Source organism: Galeopterus variegatus, unplaced genomic scaffold, assembly GCF_000696425.1.
Source record: "Galeopterus variegatus unplaced genomic scaffold, G_variegatus-3.0.2 Scaffold426, whole genome shotgun sequence".
Taxonomy (NCBI): domain Eukaryota; kingdom Metazoa; phylum Chordata; class Mammalia; order Dermoptera; family Cynocephalidae; genus Galeopterus; species Galeopterus variegatus.
The window spans coordinates 217,983-243,907 of NW_007726537.1; the positions used below are offsets into that span (position 1 = coordinate 217,983).

The window sequence follows — 25,925 nt, forward strand, 5'->3', positions numbered from 1 at the left end:
TATATATATATATATACACACACATACACATCATATCATTTAATTCTCATAAACAATCCATTTTAAACATTAAGAATCTGAAGTTCTGAGAGGTTCTCATGAAGCTAGTAAGTTCAAATTCAGGTTCGACTGACACTATACTCTTAACTTTGAATAAAATGGCAAAGAAAGATTTGTCGAGTTTCTTTTGCTTCTGGCTTCATTTTGTGATATAAGACCATGTTAGCCTGCTTGCATGGACGGACTGTCTTCTCAGTGAAACAGCTAAAGGTTTCCTGGCAGCTCACAGGCCTGTTAGAGGTTGTAGCATCAATAGCTCCAATGGCAGTGAGGCAACTGTTGGCCATCCCTCTAAGCCTTGCCACACAGATTTGTCTCAGATGTAGCAGTGTAAGTGCAGGCTAGTTTCGGAGGCTAGGAAGTCCAAAGTCCATCTGGTGGTGGCGACAGTGACCCAGGAGTCTCACATTGCACGGTGGTGGAAGCAGAGAGAGCACAGAGAGACTTACCTTTAACTATTTTTAACAACAAGCCTTCCACCCCCTCTGCCATAGCAAACTCTTGAGTCAGTCCTTTAGGACAAACAGGTCAAAACAACTCTGATTCTTTGCAAATAATATCCATATTGCTCCCTTTAACCTGTACCAGGAATGCAGACTATTATATTCAAAGCTGCCACCAATCTGTGAAGTGGGGGATGGCACCAGAGTAATTTAAAACACCACAAAGATCTCTTACTGGAATTCAACTGTTTTTCTTCATTAAGCATCCCCCTTGTTGTTGTAAGCTTTTTATTAGATTCCAGAGTTTCATTTAAAAGTAGCTTGTATTGGCAGTTCATATTTTATTATTTTGGAGAACTTTTGCATGTAGTAAATATTGTGTATTGACTGCTCTTGGAAGCTACAGACTAGTTGAATTTAATACTGTAAAAATAACTTTAACTTCAACCAGCCATTATATGTATAAAAAATGTTTTAAGGACTGGACTGTGCCTCACTTGGGAGAGTGTGGTGCTGATAACACCAAGGCCACGGGTTCGGATCCCTATACAGGGATGACCAGGTAGCTCACTTAGGAGAACGCAGTGCTGACAACATCAAGTCAAGGGTTAAGATCCCCTTACCGGTCATCTTTTAAAAAAAAAAAAAAGTTTTAAAGGCAACATTGAATACCGGGTGCATGTTTTAGAGTCAGGCTGCCTTGACTTGAATTTCAGCTCCATTGTTTACTAGATGTGAACTCTGGAACAAGTTACTTAAGGTTTAGTTTCCTCATCATTGAAATGAATGTGATCATAATACCTATATACCTACAGGACTTTTGTGAGTATTAAGAGGTGATAACTGTACAAGCCCTTAAATGCAGTACTGTTATTGCATATTGCATATACTTTTGGGGGGAAAATATATTGAAAATTATGAACAGTGGTTACCTTTGGGGAAAAGATTTGGAGTGAGGAGTGTGCTTGGCAGTAGGGAGGGAGTCATCCAGCCACCTTTTTTACTCATTTTTTCTGTCATGGTTGAAATTGCACTAGTATAAGACTAGTATTAAAAGAATACACTGTAGGTATGTATACCCAAGAGAACTGAAAACGTGCTCATCCAAAAGCTTCTACGTAGTGCTTTTTTGTTGTTTGGTTGTTTTTGTTTTTGTTTTGGTGGCTGACCAGTACAGGGATTGAACCCTGGACCTTGGTATTACCAGCACCATGCTCTAACCAATTGACTAAACTAACTGGCCAGCCCATACACAGATGTTGATAACAGCATTATTCATAATAGGCAGAAAGCAGAAACAACCCAGATGTTTATCAATTGATGAATAGATAAACAAAATGTGTATATCTATACAATAAAATAATATTTGGCAATAGAGAGGAATGAAGTGCTGGTACATGCTACTGCAACATCGATGAACCTTGAAAACATTATGATAAGTGAAAGAGGCCAGATACAAAAGACCACATATTTTATGATTACATTTATATGAAATGTCCAGAATAGGGAAAGCTATAGAGACAGAAAATAGACTAGTGGTCGCCTAGGGTTAGGGCACTTGGAGGGAAATGGGGAGTGACAACAAATGATATAGGATTTCTTTTTGGGATGGTGAAAATGTTCTGGAATTAGGTATTTGTGATGCACAACCTTGCAGAACCACTGAATCAAACACTTTAAAATGGTAAATGTTATTATGGTATGTGAACTATATCTCAAATTTTTTTTTTTTGTCCTTTTTTGAGACCGGCCGCACCGCGCTCAGCCAGTGAGCGCACCGGTCATCCCTATATAGGATCCGAACCCACGGCGTAGCGCTCCCAGAGCCGCACTCTCCCGAGTGCACCACGGGCTCGGCCCTATATCTCAATTTTTAAAAATAGCACAAGACACACAGGGAACACACTTTTAAAAGTATGTCCAAGAAGGGTCAAGAACAGGTCATAGAAGAAAAAGTAAAAATCCTGATATAATATTACATATGATACATCAGGAATATATGGTAATCCTAATATTACCATACGTTAACACACCTTAAGCTCAATGACTGCAGGTTTGTCAGCATTATGGAAGTAAATGATCTTTACCTTTTACCCTCTGGTTTTTATTTGGCTGGCTGTAGCCAGAAATCTGGTTAGCAGTTGTTCCTTCCCTCAGCTATTTGAGGTATGAAGTTAGTGCCCGGGCTCCAGTTCATTCTTTTTTTTAAAAAAAAGATGACCAGTAAGGGGATCTTAACCCTTGAGTTGGTGTTGTCAGCACCACGCTCTCTGAAGTGAGCTAACCAGCCATCCCTATATAGGGATCTGAGCCCTTGGCCTTGGTGTTATCAGCACCACACTCTCCCAAGTGAGCCATGGGCCGGCCCTTCCAGTTCATTCTTGTTGGCTTTAATTATTATTTGTTTTCCAAATATTGCTTTACAAAGTAATTTCATTTACTGTCCTTTGTAGACTCCTTCACTGGGATCTATACTGAAACCCCAGGTTGTTAATTGGCAAAAAGCTGACCTATGCCCTGTCAACTGCACAGATCCCTTTTTACTACTCACTGTTTATATTTTATTTGTCACTGATTGACATCAAACAAGGAGGGAGTCCACTGATGACTCCCAGACTATAGAATTTGTTGAGGCAGGTTTTTCATTGTTAGCACAAACTTGTGCTCATAAAATGTGTGGAAAACACTTTTTTAAAAAATTGTGATTATGTATAGATATACTTTAACCCGTTGAAGCATATTTAAAAGCAAGTTAGAAGTATTTCTGCAAATGTATGTCTCATATATAGTTACTATTTAACCAATTCCAATTGAATATTAAATATCCTGTACTCTGCTATTTTGCTATTTTAACTAAAGATGGAAGTGGTGTGCTCTGTTATTTGTTAATGCTGTGATATTCTGAAAGGTAGAGTTTAGTGGGTACAAGTTGGGAAAATAATGGAAAGCTGTTATAAATTGGGGTGTGTTTGAACATAGCTTAATGATTGGTTCAGACACAGATTAAGCAAAGTTTCATCCAGTTGAGAAGGAGAATCAACTCCTGCTGTTCATAGTGTTCAAGGAAACTCTAAAATGTAATTCGTTTAGAAATGAGCATGTAAATGTTTGGTAGCCTGACATGCAAGAGTACTTCAAAAAGTTTGTGGAAAACTACAAAAGATAATACGAATCTTTCCATGAACTTTTTGAGGACCCCACCCCCCACCCCGTATAAGAATAAGTAAGTTTCTTTAGAGGAACTGATTGCTATTTAGTCAAAACTTGTTGTCAAAATAGTTTTATTTCATCCAAGTTTGATGATAAATAAAAACAAAGATATTCATTGTCTCTCTGCTGTCTTTTACAGTGCCTCAATTTCCTAACCGAAATCATGTTTTCTTTCTACAATACCCTAGCACATAACTGAGTCTGTCTCTGCCTCTTTTTCATGCACATGCATACAACACAAATTTTCAGTAATTTTTAGCTGAGGATCCCTTAAAAATGAAAATTTTCACCACCATGATGCTATTGTCATTAGTATTCAGTATTTTGAGTATTTTTATGGGTACTTTATACTTTTCACTGGGATCTGTCAAATGCAGGGATTGGTTCCTGTTTGCTACTCACTGTTTAGGACCCCACCCCACTCCCCAGGTTAGGTCCAAAACTCATACAGCCATGAACAGCTATGGATTTTTTTTATATTTTTTTAAACATAAGCTCTATCTCTGTAGAGCTATAGATTTTTATTACAATTATATCCTCTTAAGGATAGGTTTATAAAGTTAATTTAATTGGCCAGGTAACACACATAGAGTAAGTCTCTCCCTTGAACCTTACCCCAGGGGAAAAAAATATTTCTAGTAGGAGATTTTTGTTTTAGTATTTTACTTGATTATAATAACTTTGGAGTAATCATACTTCAACAATTTTTTTTTAACTCTGTCCTCATATTAGGTATGCTATTTCCTTTCTTTGGCACGAATCACACTACTACTTGAGTTTATGTATAAGTGACTTATTTTGTATAAACCTATTTTTAGCAATTTCTAACTTAATGAATTGGTCAAATATTGTAGAATCTGAAACCTCATGCTTCGTGTTTTTAGCCTGCAGTATATCAACTAGGTTTGACCATGTTGAACAGAACATAAGAAACTAGACCTGTGGCCGGCCCCTGGCTCACTCGAGAGAGTGTGGTGCTGATAACACTAAGGCCACGGGTTCAGATATTATATAGGGATGGCCAGTTGGCTCTCTGGCTGAGCGTGGTGCTGACAACACCAAGCCAAGGGTTGAGATCCCCCTTACTGGTCATCTTTTAAAAGAAAAAAAAAAGAAAGAACTAGACCTACTATATTTGATACTACTTTTACTCAGTTAAAAAGAGATTAGATACCAAAAATTCACTGTACAGTGGAGAAATTCAGAAATGGCAGAACTTGATACAGACCCAAAGAAAAAGCAAATAATGGGCAATTAAGGAGAGATCCAGAGCTATACTTTGGGACTGAGGAACTAAGGTTATTAAAATTTTATCAGTTTTCACTTTTAACATCTGGACTTTTTGAAATCAGTTTTAAAAAGTAGAATTTGCTTTTCATCATTTCACTTAATGACTAAGACAGTGCTTGTTTTATAAAACAAGGAATATGTAGTATAAAATATATTTGATGGCTTGGACATTCCATGTGAGCAAGTAATTACCTTCATTTACTGTTATCAGAAAATATTAGATGAATCTATGCTCTCCTCAGCTATTATTTAAACATTAAAATAATTTGGAAAAAAATGAAGCTTTCTAATTTCCCAATTGCTCAATTTATCATTGTGCACTTAGTATATTATGTGCCTCTAACACCTGACCACGATGCCTGGTAGCAAAAGTAAGGAAATGAATTCTTTCAGTAATGAAAACTGAAGAATGAGTAAATTAACTCTATTATTCTTTTAAGGTTAAAAAGGAGATCTAACGCCAACCATGAAAGATCCAAGTCGCAGCAGTACTAGCCCAAGCATCATCAATGAAGATGTGATTATTAACGGTCATTCTCATGAGGATGACAATCCATTTGCAGAGTACATGTGGATGGAAAATGAAGAGGAATTCAACAGACAAGTTAGTTTTATATACAAACGTGTTCTTTTTCGTTGCCCTTTATAGCCTTCAAATAATATGGTTGTACTTGTTTTTGAAATGTGTTTTTTAATTTGGTCTTTTATATGTAAAATATGTGAATTTATGTGCCACCACTCCTATTTTATTTGGCTACCAGTTACTGCCAGGTTTAACTGCTCACTGAAATAACTTGGGAAGCTTGTTTCAGGGTCCCACCCTGGAGATTCTGATTCAAGAAGACTAGAGTGGAGCCTGGGAAACTGTTTTTAAAAAGCTCACCAATGGTTCCAGTGAGCAGTTGGGTTTGGAAACCACTGCCTTACACCAATTAGATAGCTATATTACAGTGAAACTGAAGAGAATTCAGGAATCAGGAGCACATAGGCACAGAGGAGTGCAGAATTACACTGTTTTTCACCTGAGGTCCTCAATCTGATCAGCCTGAGAATTCTGACACCACTCTTCTCTTTAGAGAACTCTCATACACTGATAAATGTTGTCTTTTATTCCTGTATCTCTTGTGTTTGTTCCCATCTTCCTTCTAATTCTTCCCCTAATCATTGCTTTGGTAATCAGTAACCAGCTTGACTTCTCCATGTCCAGTGATGGGTATTCAAGGGTAAAACAGTTTAGTCTTATTTCACTGAGAACCAATTGGGTTGTTTTGTTTTGTTTTGTTTTAATTACCCATGCCCTGACCCTACCCGCTAGAGATTTTATTTCCGTCATTTTTGAGTTGCATTAGGGTTTGTATAATTTTTAAGTATCACAGGTAATTCTGATATGCATTCATTGAAGAGAGCACTCCTTGTTACTTCTTCCCTGCCACCCTCAATGGAAAAAAGAATATTCTGCTAATACAAGTAAAGACATAGGAAAAACTCTAAACAGATTTTTCCTAGGTCTTTATGGTAAACATTTTTTTTCCTTAGCACAGAAGCTGAGGAGAAGGTATGATGTATTTTTTAAAGGGCTTAGTTCAAGATATTTTAAGCCATTCCTAGTGATGTCTTACCAAGTGTGCTATGAATTATCGTTTATTTATTGTAAACTTAGATAGAAGAGGAGTTATGGGAAGAAGAATTTATTGAACGCTGTTTCCAAGAAATGCTGGAAGAGGAAGAAGAGCATGAGTGGTTTATTCCAGCTCGAGATCTCCCACAAACTATGGACCAAATTCAAGACCAATTTAATGACCTTGTTATCAGTGATGGCTCTTCTCTGGAAGATCTTGTGGTAAAAAGTTATTTTTCATCTTTTTAAAACCTAGCTTATCTTTCCCATAAGCAGAAAAGCCAGCTACTATCTGTTTAGAAAGAGTTCTGTATCTCTTCCCCCTTCAGAAATTGTGCTGTTTCTTACAGTGGAAGCAGAGGCTTCTCTGTCTCACTTAAGACATGGAGTGACTTCAGGCAACACTATGGAGCTACTCTTAGACCAATAATGAACTTCTTGCCTCTGCTTTTAGTCGTGATGTTTTTTTTTTTAGTCTTGATATTGCCCAGGATACTTAAATGTCTTAAAGAATTAATCCAAAAAATATATAGTATTACCATGTGACTTGCCTATACAATAGTAACTTGATGGAGAAGTTTTGCTCTTTAATCTTATCCTAAACATTTGGTGAAATATGCAGAATTTTATCTGAAAGTAAAATTTTAGAGATCTTTTCCTGACCTAGGGTTTTGTTGAGGTACCCAGTTTGTTTGGAACTGTTATTTAATAAGGAATTTTACAAGTTCTTGGCAGAAAAGGGACACAAACCTATATTTGTATTTTTAATTATTGTCAGGGTCTCATTGCTCATGATATATTTGCAGTAAAAAGTTTTTTTCAGGAATTGTGATAACTAAACATCAGCACTAGAGTACAACCTCATGAGTCCACTAAAATTAAAATAATTTTCTGAAGCCAAACAGTTTTTTCTAAGTCTGAATGTTAACCTTTCTTTCCGTGTTTACAGTCTCTAGTTGCTTCTACAAGATAGTTCTCTGGAATTTGCCCACTGGACTCTGAAGTTTTTTTTGTGATTGTCTTCTGGTTACTGTGCAGTGGTTTCCTAATCTGTACATCATTACCTGTGAAGCATTAAAAACAAAAATCAGTTTATCAGCTGCATCCCATACCTGGAGAATCAATCTCCTAGATATTTTAATTTTTAAAAAGCACTCCAGAGAATTTATTATATCGCCAACCTGCCCAAGTCAGGCATTTGGAAACCATTCTTCTAAAGGACTGTGTAAAGAACACTGAAATTTACATTGTTGTATAGCCTTTGTTGCAGTAAATGATGATAACCCAATTAAGCCAGATGTATGATCTGAATAGTGTATGGGGATATATTTGCTTATGGCTATGTTATTCACTCCACAAATAATCCTTTTTGTCCTAATGAGTAAAGCCCTTTGCTAGGCATAATGTATAACTTTAATCTGGATCCAGTATAATTCCACAGCACAGAAACTGGATTGCTCAAGTCTATTTGAAATTACTTTGTTTCGTTCTCATTCTTCTGTAGCTGCCAAAAGATTGTACATTCAAGAACACTGAAAATTTTTTATTTAAACTCTACACATTAAAGTTAGATATATTTCCCTTGGGAGAAGGTAGAATATATCCTGTCCAAGGAAGTTGCTTTGTATAAATTATGAAACTAAAATTATTACTCTGACATGTTTAATATTGTGCCATTGGTCTTGAAGTAAGTGACATGTAGGGGTCAAATTCAGTGTAAAAGCCTGCCAGTTTACCTACATTTCAGCCCCTGGAATATGTCCTGGTTTCTTTTCATCTTTATCAACTTGCACTCCAAAATGTGATAGAGGAGAATTTCCAGCTATTCTTCCTATACACTGACATGTCTACTTAGGAAATTAAGGATTTAGAGACCTAGAATAATGTTGGTACAGGTCTCTAAGGCTCTTAGAGACTTTGGCCCATTCCTCCCTTTTTTTGTTTAAACTGATGCAAAATGGAATCCGAGAGAGGGTGACTTGTTTGGGTTTACACAGGAAGTTAGGGACAGAGGTGAGATTTTGGACTTAGATGTCTGGCTCCCATATACGTTTCTTTTCCTGGTACATACCATGCTTCCTGTGGGAATTAGAAGACAGCAGTTGTAGAAAGACAGCTCCATATTTTCAATTGGGATCATAAAGTAAAATTAATCCATCAACAGTTCTCCAGTTACTTTAATCATAATTTCAACTCTTGTTTAACATGTTTGCATGGTAAGAAAGTCAGGTATCATAGATTAACAATTCCTTGTTCAGTGCTATTCGTTTAGTTTATGTGAGTTAGTGGGTTTCTGGTTACACCTAAGCAAACTTAATTTCAATTCCTACTTTTTTAGAAAGTTAATTTAATTTGATATAATATGATATATAGCTTACATCTAGTTCCTCCTTTTCCTGCCATAGATTTTTTGGGGGTTAATTGTAACCTTACAATCTGAGTTCTTACTTTTGTCGTGTGTTTTGTTTTTTTGAGGGGGCATATGTTTTTGCCTATGGATCTAGGTTGAATGCTTCTGAGTATCTGAAGCCATCTGTTAATGAACTTGCTTTTATATGTACTTATTTTCCAGGTCAAGAGCAATCTGAATCCAAATGCAAAGGAGTTTGTTCCTGGGGTGAAGTACTAAAATATTTGAGTAGACGGGGCCCTCTTTTGGTGGATGTAGCACAATTTCCACACTGTGAAGGCAGTATTAGAAGACTTAATTGTAAAAGCTCTCTCTTGTCACTGTGTTACACTTATGCATTGCCAAAGTTTTTGTTAGTCTTGCATGCTTAATAAAAGTGCTGAGACTGTTATTAAGTAAAAGCTGTCAAACATTTACTGAAACTAGAATTGGCCCCATGGCTTGATGTGAAGACAGCGAGGAAAGAAGCACCAGTCAAGTTGTGACAAAGCACCAAGTCAAATGACCTCTAAATTGTACTAAATTGTCTTCTTTGAGGCTAAACTGGTCCCTTAGGGTTAACTAATACTTGTAATGTCTAAACTTGTTTTAAATTTAAATTAAGTTCCAATTGTTAAGCCGATTTCTCACTTTAGACTTAAATTTGCATTTGTCCACATTAAAAAGAACCTCCTTTTTCTGAAGAAATTCTGTTAATTGAGATAATTCATTATAGATAAGTATGTCTTTGGTTACTGAAGTTACAAGGTAGTGATCAGATAGCGAGCTAGTCCTGGCTTTTCTGGTATGTTATCATGTTAGAAATATTGAATTCTACTCCTAATGTTACATCTGAGGAAGTATGTGATTCGAGAATTGCATCTTTTTCTAAGGATTCATTGCATCATAGCTATACCTGTGTGAAATCTAACATATGATGAACACCAACCCATAGTTCAATTGAACAAAGATTGTAACATGATTTGAATGGTGCTTTTCCTTGCTTTGTTAACCATCACGACAGTAGTCTGCAGCACAACTTTTCTTTTAACAAAGCTAGAACAGTTTTGGCTTCTTAAACTTCATATTTGGGTAGGTTAAGCTGCCATACGTGTTCAGTGTGAATAGTGTTTAAGTTGAAAATATTGTAAAAAAATTATATTTTTTCAAAAATATTTAAAAAAATAAAATAATAGTAGAACTGAGCTGATGGTTGTGTTTATTGGTGCTGGAATTTAGACCTTCCAGTGGTGATACTCACTTTAGTACCTCAGGACAACTTTGCTGGTAAAATATGCTAAGAAATCATGTTTTGTTATATTCCAAAGTAGTAAGTATGTTGCTGTGCAAGGATCTGTCCAAAATACAGCAGTAAAGTAAACCCTGTTGACCTGCCCTTGCTTTTTATCACCTCAGGCTGCAATGTTAGAGCAGTTGCAGATAGCCATGGTTAAGAAACTTTATGGTTGACCAATATAATGATGTCCTTACTCTAGTGTAACCTCCATTGGTTTCTGTCCTTCACAAGGCTTTTCTTGACCTTGTTGGGTTGAAGAAGATTAAGAAGGCCATGTAGTCAGTTCTGTTCACATTCTTTCTGGGGGTCGGGGGGGTCCTTGGTGTGAGCACCTATGCCCCAGTGTTTTTCAGTATCCACCTTACAAACTAATAAATAGATTGGTTTTTAAAGAATCTCTGAGGCAGAGACAATCATGTTTGATTCTTGTTCTTTTTGGAACCATGTAATGCCCAGTTGCCTTTGTTCTCTAATAGTACCACGAGTGATATGACAAGCTGTTAAACATATGATGCTTACAGATCTTTTCTCTCTAAACTCAGACAGAGGCAAATGAGTTCATTTCCACATACTGCCAAGTTATAGTGCTTAACTAGAGAGTCAGGCATCTACATTACGGGTAGTGATGGAAGGTTTCAGAGCATCAGCTATCTATACTTTATAAAGCCCTAGGGACAAATGATCACCTCATCAGGGCCTGTACTGGCATAGTTTTAGGATAACTGAGGTCATCCAATTTCAGAGGGTTTTAATTTCATGCCCACTATTGAAACAAGGCAGTGTATATGAAAGGATTGTTCCTGTTCTTGTGCTGTGTGTTTCTCAACCTTTTCCATGTCAAATATCAAAGTGATATTTGTTTAGCATACTGGAATGCAAAAATGAGGCTGCACATGGCTGGAGTTATTAGCTCATGGACTCCAGTTGGCCCAGATTCTGCTCAGGTATTTAGAAGGCTGAGGAGATCATTATTTCAACATACTTGTAACCTCTTAGTGACCCACATGAATTGGGAAGTTCTGTTTTCACTATAAAATGGCTAAGGAATTCCACCCAAAATCCATATATTGACTTTTTACCCAGATCACCTTCCCCTTGAGGACAATCATAAAACAGTTCACAAAAATGGAAACTGAATAGCTTGGTTTTTCTTTGGTTACAGCATAAGAATATTTTGATTACTCAAACCTTCCACAAAAGCCGTAGACATATTCTGGAAGTAATTTTTCAGACCTTGGTGCACACAGACCCAGTTTCTGTATTTTCTGGAGTGTCTTCTGGAACTGGAAGCTGATTTTCTGACCTTAAAGAAAATCCTTTGAAGACTGGGCAGATAGGAATGTACTTCAGAAAGGCAATCCTTCTTATCGTGCCCATCCCAAAGGGAAAGTCATAGCTCTTGAGGCTGGTAGACATCTCACTCTTGGCATGGGCTCCAGCTTTCCACTGTGTCAGACCTCGTTCCTCTGGGCTCCCTGGAAGAGGATACTGGGGTCATTTACCAGGGCCAGAAACCCTCTGCTACCTCCCATAACCTAGTCCTAAGGCAGTCTTCTGGAATCAAGTGTCTTTCTTAAATATCATCTGGTCCTAAAAAGTTGAATCTGGTTTCTGAGCTCCTGACAGCCAGAGCTCTAGGAAACCCTAAAAGATACTAGTTATAATTTGTATTTATTGCTTAACTTCTGCAGTGTGCCAGGCTCTGTGCTAAGTGCTTTTTCATTATTTCATTTTTTCAAAACACCCCCCTGAGAGGTATATAGGTACTGTTACATGAAAATTTTAAGATGAAGAAAGGTAGAAAGGTTAAGTAACTGTCAGCCTACATCTGTAAGTATGAGTCTAGTGTGTGCTGAGCCCATAGGCACCGAATAGTACACAGATTGTGCTCTACGGGGTAGGGAAATGTATTTTGAAACAATCAGTATTACTATTCAGTATTATGATTCCGTATTAGGAAAACAAACTCTTTGTTTTTATAGTACAAACCTCAAAAAGTCCAGCTAAGTAAAATCTTTGATGGGGAGTAGGGATACACCAAAGAATTCTTAAAACTACGAATTCTATAGGTGGGGGAGGGGCAGATGAGGTTTTCACAAGAGGGCTGGGGTTGACAAAGACTGAAATATTCTTAGTAAATCTAACAGGAACCAGGGATTTCTACATGCTGGCAGCATTGGCTGAGAATAATCCATGACTAGTGCAAACCAAATGTGTCCCAAAATTTCAGAGGGGAGGGCTGAAGTCCTCAGGGAAGACTACCTGGAGGAGGTACTGTTTGAGCTGGGGCTGGCTGCACAAAGAGCACAAGTGGCACAGTGGAGGGGGAAGAGCCGTAGGTGTGGCACAGGACTTTCATCCTGGTGTCTGATTACCCTCCCACCACTCCCAGGACATACATAGCAGCTAGCCCAAAGCTCCCTCCCTCTGACAGGCCTGGAAGCCTACCTCTCCATGCCTATGTGCAGTACCTTCTCTGCTTCTCCAAGTCCCCTTCTTTCCCCTTAGGCCCCACCCAGTCTCCCTCATCCAGGAAGACCTCCAGGTGACTGCAGCCCAGCTTCATTGACTTTATTCCTTATATAAACCCAGTTTTACTTTCTATCTTGTGCCAGGAGCTCCTCAGAACAAACCATGATTTATGCTTTGTGCACATCCTCTGTCTAATTCAGGGTCAAGCTGCTAAGCTCTACCAGCATTTGCTGAACTAAATTAACTACCCTCTAAGGTTGGGCTGTGGATAGGTAAAGAGAAAGAGCAAATGCAAAGTGGCCCATCAGCAAGTTAAGGGCTGGAAAATGCTTTTGCTATTTCCATGGTTAAGGACTGGATTCTGAGCCAGCCAGACCTGGGTTTGAATTCAGGTTGTATGCTCTTAGGCAAATGACTTTAACTACTCTGAGCTTCAGATTCCTCATCAATACATATTGAAGGACTTTGAAAACTGTGGCATAACACCTATAATAATCCCTGGCAGGGATGGTTGCTGATGTTCAGTTGGGTTGAAGGATGGAAGTGTGAGGGACTCAGCCAGGCTGTCATTAAAGATGTCTGGGTAGCTTAGTCTAGCTACTCACATCACAAATCTCTCAGAATACAGCAGCGCATCCAGGCTGCTACTTTACTGTCTCAGCACAGCAGGATGGACTGCTCCAGCACCCAGCCCAGCTTCCTCTAAATGGGGAGTGGTGGGCCGAGCCCGTGGCGCACTCGGGAGAGTGCGGTGCTGGGAGGGCAGCAGCGCTCCCGCCGCGGGTTCAGATCCTATATAGGGATGATCGGTGCACTCACAGCGCTCACTGGCTGAGCGCGGGTGCGGCCGGTCTCAAAAAGGACAAAAAAAAATTAAAAATAAATAAATAAATAAATTGGAAGTGGTGAGTACTATGGTGAGGTAGCAAACCCATGCATCTTAAGAGACAGCTGCTACCAATAGTTCCCTCATCTGAGTCTGCCTGAAATCCCATGGGGAGCCCTGGCCCTTCCCCCACCCCACTTCCAACCTACCAAGCTATGTGCAGCCTCTGACTCCTATGCTTTGTGAATGTGAACACTTGGATTCAGAGAGAGGGATGTAGGCAGGATCTGTGGCTGTGTTCAGGCTGGTAAGTGGCTGGAGAAGGAGGGCCACCTTGCTACTTCCGCCACTTATGTCCTTATAATGATAGAGTCGTTAACTCCTGTCTCCACGGAGCTTTCACCAGTCTTCCAGCCCAGGTCCCTGAAACCCTCCAGCAGAGGCAGTGTGGTGTGGCTGGGACACAGGTCATTGACTGTGTCAGATGGATGTTGTTAAGATCCCAGATGTGCAGCGTTTTAATTTTGTGACTATGACTTTGTGGTCAGTTTTTGAGGATTCGGTAAATATCTTCTTGTTTTGGGGTTTTTTTTGGCAGCTGGCGGGCAAGGGAATCCAAAGCTTTGACCATGGTGTTATCAATGCAGCGCTCTAACCAACTAAGCCAACTGGCCAGCCAGTAAATGTTTACTTATTATTAGATCACCCGGTGACATCTCTTAAATACATTTACTGGGCACATATGTGTGGGCCAGGGGGGGTTCTCAGGGATTCCACAAAGTATGCTCTATGATCCCTGCAAAATGCTCTAGTACCAAAGGAAAATGTCAGGGGCTTTTCAGTAGCAACCATGGCAGGCTGCTGCCGTACTTGGATTTTCCAAACAAACTGATACTGCATTTATATCTATGCTATTCTAAGAAAGCAAAGACACAACTTAGCCCAGTGGCTATTAGGAAATGGAGAGAAGAATTTTCAGGGCCTAAGAGGTATGTCTGTGCATTGGTCTTTCCCTCCACCCAGCAGGCTCACCACCATACCATCTGTTCATGCTGCTCCCTGCAGGGCATGCATTGCATGGGACCTGGCCACAGCTCTAGCTCAAGGGCCATCTGTTGGAATGCACTGAGCCCAGGCTAGTTCTGTTTTCCTCCCAGGGCTGACCCATACCTGGAACTGTGTTGTCCAGTATGAAAGCAAGGCACCCGCCTACAAACATCTCCGTGGTCAGCAGCACAGTCAGAATCTGGTCCACTTCAGGAATGCCTGTGGAATGGGCCAAGGGCCAGTGGGCGTCATGGCCCTACCTAGAGAGCAGGGCTCAGGGGGTTACCACTTTTGCAGCCTCCTGAATTCCTTGAGTAATCATGGCAATAAAATGGTACAAAGCCTTGACTTTCAAGCCTAGCTGTACCTCTTTCTCTCCCATCTATGGGTCCAAATCCCAGTTCTTCCAGTTGCTAGTTGACTGGGACAAATCACAACCTCTGAGTCTCTCGTTTCTCATCTCTAAAATGGAGATGAAGGCTGGCCAGTTAGTTCAGTTGGTTAGAGCGTGGTGTTATAACACCGAGGTCATGGGTTTGGATCCACATACCAGCCAGCCACCAAAAAAATAAAATGGAGATGATAATACTGTCCATCTCGTGGAACTGTTTTGAACATTAAATGAGCATATATAAAGCTCAATACCTGTCCACAGAAAAGTAAATAAAGGACAGCTGCTAATTTAGCCCCTCAGCTGCTGACTAATATCAGAGTTGGGTAGGATTTGTGGCTCTAGCTGTGTGGAGCCTTTGAGGAAGTGGGATGTGCTTAGTCTTGGGCCCACCCCACCTTCCCCACCTCTGAATATAGTAGACAGTGGGAGGCACCTGTGTTAATAGCGCCAGGGTTGGACTCCAGGTAATTCGGCAACGTAAGCCCAAAGAACATGGAAAATCCGAGCACGAACAGGTTGCGGGAAGAGTTCATGTCCACGAACTGCAGGTTGGACAGCCCCACAGCTGTAATCATGCCTGCGGACACAGGAGAACCGCTGGAGGCGCTGTGCGGCCGGGTGGGTCCCACGCCCGGGCATGAGCCAGGCACTCACCGAAGAGGGTGCAGAACATGCCCCCCAGGATAGGATCAGGGAGCGAGGCGAAGAGGGCCGTGAACTTGCCGATGGTGCCCAGGACCAGCATGATACCCGCTCCGTACTGCACCACGCGTCGGCTGCCCACCTGCCAGGGGGCCAGGGGCGGAGCTAGACCCGGAGGCGAGGTTGGGGCGGGGTTAGTTCCGGGGGCGGGGCCTGTCATAAGAGCTAGGCATAAACGGGCTGGGGCTTGATGCAGGGGCGGGGCCTCTGAAAGACAGTGCGGCTAGACCAAAGAGGGCACTGGGTTGGGACGGGGCCTGCAGTACATGAAATGGGGGCTGGACTTTGTGCTGCTCTGGCTCGTCCCTGCACCTTGGTAATCCCCAGGACGCCAATGTTGGGACTGGAAGAGGTGGACCCGTTTCCTGTGCCCAATAGCCCCGCGATAATGCAGCAGATGCCTTCGGTGAAGATGCCCCTGTAAGGAAAGGGCGAGGGGAGGGCTCTCTCTCTGCACCAGCCTGTGCCCTTCCATGGCCCTGGCCAGCTGCCCGCCCTCTCCAGGGCTGTGCGTGTTGCAACTTTCCACCCCAGGAGAGTAGTACTACTCCCCATTCCAGGCCAGATGTAGGTCCAGCAGCCAGAAACCCAGGTTCAAGTGCTAGTCCTGGTGCCCTGGCATGTTCTCTCTTGAGCAATTCTGGGCTTCAATTTCCTCATCTATAAAATGGGGGTAATAATGGTACCTGTCTCAGAGTGGTTAGTGGAGTTGCATGAGAATACACATTGAGAGCTGGGCACATGGAAGGGTTGTCAATGACTGTGACTTCCCTCAGACTCCATTATTGCCTCAGCTACTCCCAACAATCACAGAGTGAGTAATGAGAGCATCCCCATTTCATAAACAAGGAAAATGAAGTCTGGAGAGTGTTAGCGACTTGCCCAAGTGTACCCCTCTGGGACCCAACCCTGTCTCTATGTTTGTTTCCTGAGTGGTCCCTGAAGGAATCGGATATTGATTGAAGAGAGCAGATGGGCATACCTGTTGATAGCATGTACTGGAGGGGGTGGCGCACCAGCCAGGCGGGCACAAGCGTAGTAATCTCCGATTGACTCAATAATGCCCGCCAGTGTGGCACTGAACATTCCCAGGACAGCAGCCACAGTCACTGTGGGCAGGCCCCACTGACCTGGGCCAGGGGGAGAGGAGGATTCAGTGAGGAGATGGTGGTGGGTCAAGAATGGATAGAACCATAGTTGACAGGGAGAGGGGCAGGCAAGCGGACTGCAAGCTGGGATGGAAGCTGTACAGTTGTGAGAGCTGATTTGGGTCACTCAGAGTCATGAAGCTGGAGTGAGGCTTTGTCTGAGTAAAATATCACTCTGCTTGGCACACTATAAATGTGCAGCTAGTGTTAGCTGTGTCATCAGCTGGATTGCGGTTATCAGGGGCCTCACAGGTGGTCTCAGTTGGAGGCAGAGGGGCCCAAGTGGGGTCACTCACATGGGTAGGGGATGCGGATCCAGGGTGAAATAGCCACGATGTCCCCACGGGCATCGGTTCGTGCCTGGTAGCCATAGGCTGTTGGGTCTGTGGGCAGCACATCCGTCAGAGTCAGGACATAGCAGAGCAGCCACACAGTCATGATGGCCAGCACAATCTGAAGTGGGGTGGGGTGAGGGATGCACTGAAGGCACTGGAGGTCTTGGTCCAGGCTAACCTGCTTCTACTTCAGCCCTGACCACAGTCCCAGTCCTCGCCTTTGCCCCAGCTGTCACTCAGACCCCGGCCCCAATACCTACTCCAGCCTCTAGCTGGGACCTCATCTCTGCTCTGGCTCTAGCTCCCATGCTGTCCCTGCCCTTGACCCCACCTTGGCTCTAGGCACAGGTCCAGCCCTTGCCCTAGTCCCAGCCCCAGCCGCCTGCCAGCTCCTCACAGGAAACATCTTGAAGATCTGGATGCGGAGGAGAGTGAGGCCCTTGCCCCAGCGGTAGACAGGCAACAAGAAGGTGAAGTTGCGCAGGTACTGGGAGAAGAGGACCATCAGGAGAATGGCGCTGGGGACAGAGGCACCAGGAAGAGGTGGCTGGTAGGCCAGGCTGGGGCCAAGAGCCAGGACTAAGGGGGCAGGACATGAAGAGGCACGGGTGGGGGGGCACTGAGGCTGGGCAGGGATCAGGCCTGATTCCTGCTCACCAAGCTGAGATGCCCCAGTGGGAGCCAGCTCGGTCACCAGCAGCTTGAAAGACGGAGAGGCCAATGAGGGAGACAGTGGGGGTGACCGTGAGAGGCCCAATATAGCTGAGCAGGGCCCCAGGCAGCCCCATCAGCCCGATCACCACCTCCACCATGCTGGACACCATAATTGCACCCTGGACCTGGAAGAGCAAAGATCAGCTATAAGTCACTATGTAAAGGCCATGACCTGGCCACTAATAGGATGAAAGCTCCTGGACTACCTCCTCAAATACCCCAACTTAGCAATGACCCTTACACCCATCTAGCCCTTCCCTCTTGTCCCAGTCTCTTCTGCCCTCACATGCAAACCCACCTCCCGTATCCGTGGGTGCCAGATATGAGAGGTGTTCAGGGGCAAACTCCAGTTACCGTAGATCTCCTCTAGGGGCAGAGAAAGGGACACACACACACACAAACAGGCAACAGAGACAGAGGGAGAGGAGATGCTGCCATGAATGCACCCTGGTGTCTGGACAGTTGCCTAGACCTCCAGGCCCCTGACCCACCTTCTCTTCCAGAGCAAACCCCAGAAGTGTGCCTACCTTCCGGGGGGCATTTCCATTTCTCCAGGGCCAGGATGGCTTTGGCTGGAACCAGAAATGCAAAGGCGCTGGCCTGGAACAGTGGCAGCCTGGAGGAGAGGCACAGAGCAGCAAGGACAGGGGTGGGGAGGGGAGGAGAGTTATAGACACAGGGAGAGAGGGGCACAGAGAGAGCGATGGAGACACACAGACGGGCAGGGGTAGAGGCAGGGCAAAGGGAAGTTGTGAGGTCCCAGGTAGGACTGTGTAACATTTTGGGGGGCCCAAGGGAGAAAACAAGTGAAGTCTCCAGTTTGAAACCTGCCCCCTTTTCTCCTCAACACCAGCTCCTGCGCTGTGACAGACCACATGCACAGAAGTAGACAGCTCAGTTCTTGCCTCCGAGCTCCACTCACAACTCCCCGCAACCCCACACCACTCAAACAACCATCCTTTCATCACTGTCACCTAAGCCTAGGGCTGTGCACACAGGTGCAAGGAGCCCCCAGGAGTATGGACTGTTGAAAAGGCCCGCACCGGCTCTGGAAGCTGGCTCATGGCCAGCCATTTGGGCATGGAAGCAGGTGGTCCTGAGTATTTGGAGTAGGGCTTAAAAGGGGTAGAGCCCAGCCTAGGACATGTTCCCTTAAATTTATATTCCTTGTCCTTGAGGAGCACCAGAGCAGGCCCCTTAAATCAAGGGGCCCAGGGCAGGAGCCCAGCTGCCTAGCTCTAAGGCTGGCCTAGGGGCAGGAGTAGCAGGCGAGGACAGATAGCGGCCTTCTTGTCCTCTGAGAGGGCCCACCTGCTCCTGCTATGATGTGGGTCACAGTGTGTGTGTGTGCACGTGTACATGCATGCACGTGCTTGAATGTGTAGTGTGCAGGGCAGGGGGCAGGTCGGAGGGGGCAGCTCACCGGATGCCCAGTATGGTCTGTATGAGAGTGGTGATGCCCACACATGTGAAGATGGTGCCGATGAGCTGACTGACCATGTTCTGGTCCTGGCCCACACACAGCGCCTCAGCCAGGAGGAAGGGCACAGCGATGGTGCCGCTGAAGCAGGTCAAGTAATGCTGGGGGTGGGGAAGGGTGAGTGCAGAGTGCATGAGGCAGGAAACATGAGTCACAGGAAACAAGGGCACCCTAACTGCCCTCGGACCTGTCTCAGTGGGCCTGAACCCTGCCTGCCCTTGGCAGCATGCCCACCCAGGACTGATGCTCCCCACCAGGGATGCCCAGAGAGCTACTGCTCACCACTCTGGGGGTCATTAATCTCCACCCAACTTATTCCTGCAGCTTCTGTGGAATGGGCCCTCTTCCCTGACTGATGCTCTGCCTGGCAGATGTCACACGATCCCAGGGAGTTAATCTTCTCTCAGGCCCCATCAAGTCTCTTCCCCACCCTGCTTGATGACAGTCACTGTACTGACTTTAGGTTTCTCTTTCTGTTACCCAAGATAACCTCGTTGACCGGGGGGGGGCTGGGATCCCTAGAGTGTGTGCAGAGTGGGGATGAAGAAATCCTGGGGGGAAGCCCACCTGGAAGCCCAGCAGGATGCACAGGTACCAAGACGGCACGTCCTCGATCTTGTACAACATGTCAAACTTGGGCTCTGTGGGCAGGGGCATCGGGGGTTCCCTGGTGGAAGTGCCTGCTGAGCCCAGGGACTCATGCTGGGAGCAGCAGAGAAAAATAGCTCAGGGTAGAGTGATGGGGACAAGCAAAGTCTGTTCTGCCCCAGAATTAGTCAGGTAGCCCGAGTTGCCTGTCAGCAACTCACACTGGGGTCTGAGCCTGGGGTCTCTAGCCACCCCCATAGTCCATCCACTGGTTGTCACTTGGCCTGGCTGCACCTAACTCCCACTTCACTTGCTTCCTGCAGGGATCAGTCAACTAAGCTGGCTTTGAGAGCCCTCAGGACCTGGGCATTCTAGCCAGGATAATGGGCCCCTAAGTCAGATGACCTGAGGGGTACCAGGAGAAGGGGATGAGAAGGCTCAAGACTGTGGGCAAGCCCATTCCAGTCCCACCTCTGCCCCTGGAGGTCCCTGGGGTAACATAGGGGGTGGAGGTGGGGGGCTGGGTCTCCATCGGTGCTCAAGCTGTAGCCAGCCAGTCCCAAAGCTGAAGGCTCCTTCACCCCCACCTCTACCCCATCTCCCGATTTGCCACTTTCAGCTTGGGACAGTCACTCCCTATTAAGTTCATCTGAACCTTTGTCAGCCCTCCCAGAGAGAAGGTCTGCACAGGCCCTTCAGCCCCCACCTGCCCTGCCCCCACCCAGTGCCCACCCATCCCCCAGCACCTGTGTCTGGCCCTCGGAGTCCTCCTGGGCCGTCATCGTTGGGGCACAGGTTTGAGCAGTTCCTGAAGCGAAGAGGGGATGACTTTACAAAGGCCAAGGAGGACTTTACTCCACACATCAGACATTGTTCGAAGTAAATCTGTAACCAGATCCCTAGCGCTGGATTGCGTAAGGGTGCGAAAGGGGGGCCCCCAGGCGGAGGTAACGTATTAACCCTGGCTGTAGTGGTAAAGGCCGCCCAAGCCTCTGCCACGTTTGCCTCCTGAGCACTCTCTTCCCTGCCTGCACCCGAGCCTGGGCACGGGACCCGTTCTTGTTTTCCAAGAGAAGGCCAGAGTCAAGGGGGTGATGAGGGGACAATCTTGGAAGTTTACCAAGCCCTGGGTGATGTGAGAGAAAAGGTAGTGGAAATGGGCACTTATTATGTAACATCCTGTACGAGGTCCTTCCCCACTTATTAATAACAAGTTAATCATTATCATCATCATCATCATAACCATTCTTGTTACTGAGGAATGACCTTGTACCAAGCAACGCATAGGCACTGTCATATGTAACCTTGGTGCTGGGTGGTATTAACCCGTTTACAGTCCAGGAAACAGATTTAGGAGATGTGACTTGACCAAGGCCACACATGTAGCAAGTTTAGAAAACCAGTCCTAAAATTCAGGTTAGTCTGAAGTGCCCTCCCTGCACTGTCCCTCGCCCCTCAGGGTCCCTGAGGCATGCAACAGACTGGCCTCTACACTAAGACAGAGCTGCCTAAGCTGGTCTGGCCTGACCCCCACCCTGTGTCAGGACAAGGATTTCCTTCCTGTCCCAGCCATGACCAGCTACATAATCTGTGGGACTCAGTGCAAAACGAAAATGTAGGACTCCTGTTCCGAAGCATGAAGAATTTTACGGGGGGCCGAGTACGTCAGCCCCACCCTACCTTTCACCTCCCCTCCACAACAACATCTTAGAGTGTAATTATTTGTTCCCTATCAATTGACATAAAAATTAGAAAAAAAATTTAAATTAAAAAAAGAAGAATTTTTTCTTTTGGTGGCTGGCCGGTATGGGGATCCAAACATTTGCCCTTTGTGAACGCGGTTACAAGGCTGCGTTCTAACCAACTGAGCTCACCAGCCAACCCACAAAAAAAGAATTTTAAAAGAGCAACGGCAGAGCGTTGGACGGAGCACGGGGCCTTTCTAAGCACCCGGCCCTATGTGACTGCATGTCACACAGCCCAGGAAGCCAGTCCTGTCCCCAGCCTGTGCCCCCCTGGCAGACTCAGCCCAGCCTTGCCGTAGGGCCTGAGGCCTGGTGGAGAGGGAGATGAGGAGGGCCCCAGGGAGCTCCAGCTTCTCAGCTGGTGGCGGCTGGGCCTGTACCCCTCTGAGCTGTCCCAGCCCCAGCCACTTTCGGGTCCACCTACTTCTGAGTTGCTGTGCCCACGGGCAGGCCCTGCCCCAGGGGCTCACAGGAAGCACCGCTCTCCAGCTGGGCAGCAGCTTCATGCCACAGCCTTGAATCCTTCTGCCTGTCCGGCCTCCAGCCCGGTCCTCTGTTGCCTGTCTTCTCTTCCTCTCAGCTCCTGCTCCCAGGTTCCCAGAGTTGTCTGACCAGTTCGAAGCCTCTGCAACTCTCCAGCACTTTCCTCCCCACCCTCTCTTCCCAGTACTCCCCAGGAGGGCTGTGGAAGCAGAGCCCTACCTGCTGCGGACACAGCTCCACAAACAGTTCAACCCAAACCACACAACAGCACACACAGACGAGGCTGGGAAGTTGCACATGGTCCCAGATACACAGTAGCACAAATGACCCAGAACACCCACAGTCTGATGCAGAGTCTCTCTAAATCACTCTACAGGAACACAGGGTCACACAGGTCCACATCACAGGTGCCCAGCTCCATACCTGATACTACTGATGGCTCAGCTGATTCCTTGGGCCCTGGCTGTCCTCCTGGTACCTAAGGGTTCTCTCCTGGGGTAAGGCCAGGGAAGGAGTCGCCACGGGCAGATCCCGGAACAGGTGCTGGGATGCAGGGGGCTGGGGCTCCAGTGCATCTCAGGGAAGCTGCAGTGGTGAGTGCCTTCTTTGGGTCACCTCCATTCCTCCAGCCGCTGACTTTCCCCTCACTGTCCAAATCCGAAACCCCTCCTAGCCCTGCCACCACTCAGCCTGGGACTTGGCCTGAGTCTCTTTTGTTGTTTGTCAAATGGGGATTAGAGCGTCTGTTCTGATTACCTCCCAGAGCTTCAGCAGATCAGAGACACTCACAAAGGAAACTGCAAGTTATAGCACCACTGGACCCCAGGTTCCCAGACCTAGGTGGGGCCCAGGGCTCTGTTCCTAAGGAAAGAGCCTCCAGCCAGAAGAATTTCTGGGGAGAGCAGGACTGAGAGCCAAGATACTGAATCCAGCTGGTTCCAGGAAACCTACCCTGCCCTGTCCTGTGCCAGGCGGGCACCCAAGGCCCAACCATACTAGCTGGAGTTAAAGGCATAGTGTAGAAAGTGAGCGGTTACTGGGCGTAGACCAGTGAGACATGTGTTCTGGGAAGGGCACAGATAGTAAGGAGCGGTTGGAGTAGGTGTGGCTACAAGGTGGCCTGCCTACAGAGTTTTTTAGTTTTCTCTCTCCATGGATCTGAGGACTTGGGATGTCACTGTGTATATAACTGGTTCTATATGCCTTGGACAGCTTGCTTACATTTCCATCCATGACAGCTCTCTCTTATCTCTGAGAAGTTGTGGGGATGTGTATTTGGTCCTCTCTAGGAGAAACATCAATCATCAGAAGAAACACCAATGTCTGTCCTCTCAGTCCCCCAAGCATCTTTTGCAGAAAGAAGGAATCAAGATCACTGGGTTTTATTTAAGTTTGGATGGGAAGGCCTTGGCCCCTACCCAGTGCCCCAGAGCTAGAGGAGGGAGGGAGGGAGAGTGGCAGCACAGAGCAAGGCCTCCCTGCCCTCCTGGCAGCCTGCAGACAGGAATGGGGAAGATCCAGAGGAAGCCCCAGCTTCTCTTCAGGGGAAGGAGGAGTTGAGGACTAGAGTTCTTCCCTTATGACAGGAGCCTCCTCTGAGCAGGCCCTCTGATGGCCCCCACACAGCAATGCCTCCAGAGCCCCTTGGCCTTGTTGGTGGACTTCATAGATCTGGTCTTCTCCAAACTCCCCCAAGTACTGCCAACATGTCGTGGAGAGCCTAGAGGAGCCCAGAAGGAGCCTCAGATTCTGCCCAGACCATGGGGGAGGGAAGGCAACCCAAAGCTCCAAGGACTCCATCCCATCCACCCTCTGCCTGTCATCACCTGATGGGCCAGGGGCCCCCTGTGATCATCACGCTGATGCTTGGTTCTGTCCCCTTGCTAAGCCCTGGGCCCGTGAGACGTTTCACCTGGTTCACCTCTCGAACCCCGTAGCTGGCAGCAGTGGGGAGGAGAGGGGTACAGCATTGGTGGGAGCCCAGTCCCACCATTGGTGGGAGTCTCCACACCAAGCTGGACACACTGGGCATTTGCTGAGTTCACAGAGGGAAAGCCCCTGGCCCAAGTTTGCACAGTGACCTTGTCTGCTAGCCCTCTGCTCTCCCACTTGCTCCCAGCTCCAGAGCCCAGATTTCATGCCCGCCAGCACCCTCCCTGGGACCAGAGCCCTAGTGGAGTGTGTGCGTGGTATGAATGGGTGAGTGAGGATCTCCACCCACCAGCCCTGCCCTTGGAGGAGGGAGGCAGGGGTCCGATTGGCAACTCACTCCTGCCAGTTCTGGGAGCAGCTCCTGTCCAGGACATCTGTGTATATCAACTCGCTCAGCTTCCGCTGACCCCTGGAGTCTGGGGTATGAAGTCTGGCCTCTGCCTTTGCCAGATGTTGCCACATCTGGAACAAGGAGGGGCTGGGAGCCAGGGCTTTGGGACTGCTGCCAGATTGGGGGGAGGAGGGAGGACAGGGGAAGATGAGGGGGCAAGGGAGCCATTTGATCAGCCCTTCCCCCAGATCCCCAAAGCTGGGAAGAGCAGGATCCACTCTCCTGGGATGGGAGTTTGGGGTGGAAATGCTGAGGTGGAATGTTAGGCCTGGGCACTGGGCCCCTCCTCCAGGCACACCTGCCCAGTAGCACATGCTATTTTAAACCACAAGAACAAGGAAAGAAAAAAAACCCAGCCAAATCTTCAATGGTACGTGCACTCACAGGCTCCACATATAGAGACATAGGCATGCAGCCATGCTCAACAGGTTCATGTGTGAACTCAGACACACGCATGCTCATACACACACCACTCAACGCATGTGCATTTGTGCACCACATATACATGTGCAAAGGTACCCCAGTCAGGATTGGGGAGGAAGTTTAGATCTGAGAATGGGCCTGACAAGGGAGGAGTCTGAGAGGACAAGCAGGTGATTCCCTACGGTCTTGAGATACTGTGGGGGTGTCCCAGATTGTCTGCTCTCTGCTGGGCAGGCAGATGGGTAAACTGAGACATGGAGGCTCAGGTGAGGTGGGGATGGCAATATCATGGGAAGCTGAGTTTGGGACTTGATGCCCAGTGGGGGATGGGGGTAGAAATCAAAGGCTAGTAGGGGAATCTTGGGTAGGTGGAGGGGTCTGGGCAGGGGCAGGAGGGATTCCTGGGGGGAAGGACTCACTTGGTAGGCCACGGCCCTGCAGGCGTCACAGCGCAGGTGAGCAGGCATGTGAGCTGAGTACTTTTCCTCATCATCCAGCTGTGGGGCAGTGGCTGTGAGCTGGGCCCTGTCCCCAAGGCCCCTTGGGATGGCCCAGGCTCCCAGCAGTAGTAGCAGTGGTAGTGACAGCCTCATGGCCTCCGGAGCCAGCTCAGCAAGCAGGAACTGGTTGGGTGCAAATGTGCATGTGCATGTGGGTAGTGGGGACTGCCACAGAACACCTGGCCCAGACCAATGGGAGACCGACACCTCACCCTGCCATTCTCTCCCTCCCCCAGGGCCCTGGAGATGCTACGTGTGCACTTCCTCTAGCAAGCCCCTTGCTCCAGCCAGCTCAGCTCCATTTCACAGATAGGGAACAATGAGGCAAGGAGAGGGGCTAGGCCTGGGCAAGGACATATAGGAGGCTGATACCTCCCACATCCTGTGATCTGGCTAAGTGGCAGGCACTGTGCTGAGCACCTTGTGGGAGGAGTCTGT

General features: G+C 46.3%; 3 protein-coding genes across 5 annotated transcripts in view; 1 reads left to right on the forward strand and 2 right to left on the reverse strand.

The window, feature by feature from the left end:
- The window catches only part of PAIP2 (poly(A) binding protein interacting protein 2), a 24,789-nt gene extending 14,574 nt beyond the window's left edge, over window positions 1-10,215 (forward strand). The window contains exons 2-4 of the mRNA XM_008568621.1: window positions 5,444-5,607; window positions 6,664-6,843; window positions 9,194-10,215. Coding sequence (XP_008566843.1) covers window positions 5,470-5,607; window positions 6,664-6,843; window positions 9,194-9,250 — 375 coding nt within the window. The 5' untranslated portion in view covers window positions 5,444-5,469 and the 3' untranslated portion in view covers window positions 9,251-10,215. The remainder of the gene's footprint in view (window positions 1-5,443; window positions 5,608-6,663; window positions 6,844-9,193) is intronic.
- SLC23A1 (solute carrier family 23 (ascorbic acid transporter), member 1) lies at window positions 8,280-20,882 on the reverse strand. 3 transcript variants are annotated; one of them, XM_008568618.1, is made up of 15 exons: window positions 20,760-20,882; window positions 19,993-20,108; window positions 19,369-19,526; window positions 18,473-18,561; window positions 18,232-18,311; window positions 17,889-18,070; window positions 17,629-17,749; window positions 17,193-17,349; window positions 16,731-16,878; window positions 16,061-16,166; window positions 15,701-15,830; window positions 15,480-15,623; window positions 14,776-14,871; window positions 11,516-11,782; window positions 8,280-8,700 (listed from the first exon to the last, which is right to left on the reverse strand). In XM_008568618.1, the coding sequence occupies exons 1-14, from the start codon at window positions 20,875-20,877 to the stop codon at window positions 11,535-11,537; spliced, it is 1,893 nt and encodes a 630-aa protein (XP_008566840.1). In that variant the 5' UTR covers window positions 20,878-20,882; the 3' UTR covers window positions 8,280-8,700; window positions 11,516-11,534. The 3 variants fall into 3 exon arrangements, with proteins under 3 accessions (XP_008566840.1, XP_008566841.1, XP_008566842.1); XM_008568619.1 differs by having other exon boundaries at window positions 8,404-8,700; window positions 18,244-18,311; XM_008568620.1 differs by lacking the exon at window positions 8,280-8,700 and having other exon boundaries at window positions 11,464-11,782; window positions 18,244-18,311; window positions 19,993-20,127; window positions 20,760-20,795.
- Window positions 20,883-23,610: 2,728 nt separating this feature from the next.
- MZB1 (marginal zone B and B1 cell-specific protein) lies at window positions 23,611-25,598 on the reverse strand. The gene is made up of 4 exons (XM_008568622.1): window positions 25,407-25,598; window positions 24,511-24,635; window positions 24,068-24,178; window positions 23,611-23,961 (listed from the first exon to the last, which is right to left on the reverse strand). Exons 1-4 carry the CDS (start codon window positions 25,578-25,580, stop codon window positions 23,805-23,807), a joined length of 567 nt encoding a protein of 188 aa, XP_008566844.1. The 5' UTR covers window positions 25,581-25,598; the 3' UTR covers window positions 23,611-23,804.
- Between the last annotated feature and the right edge of the window lie 327 nt (window positions 25,599-25,925).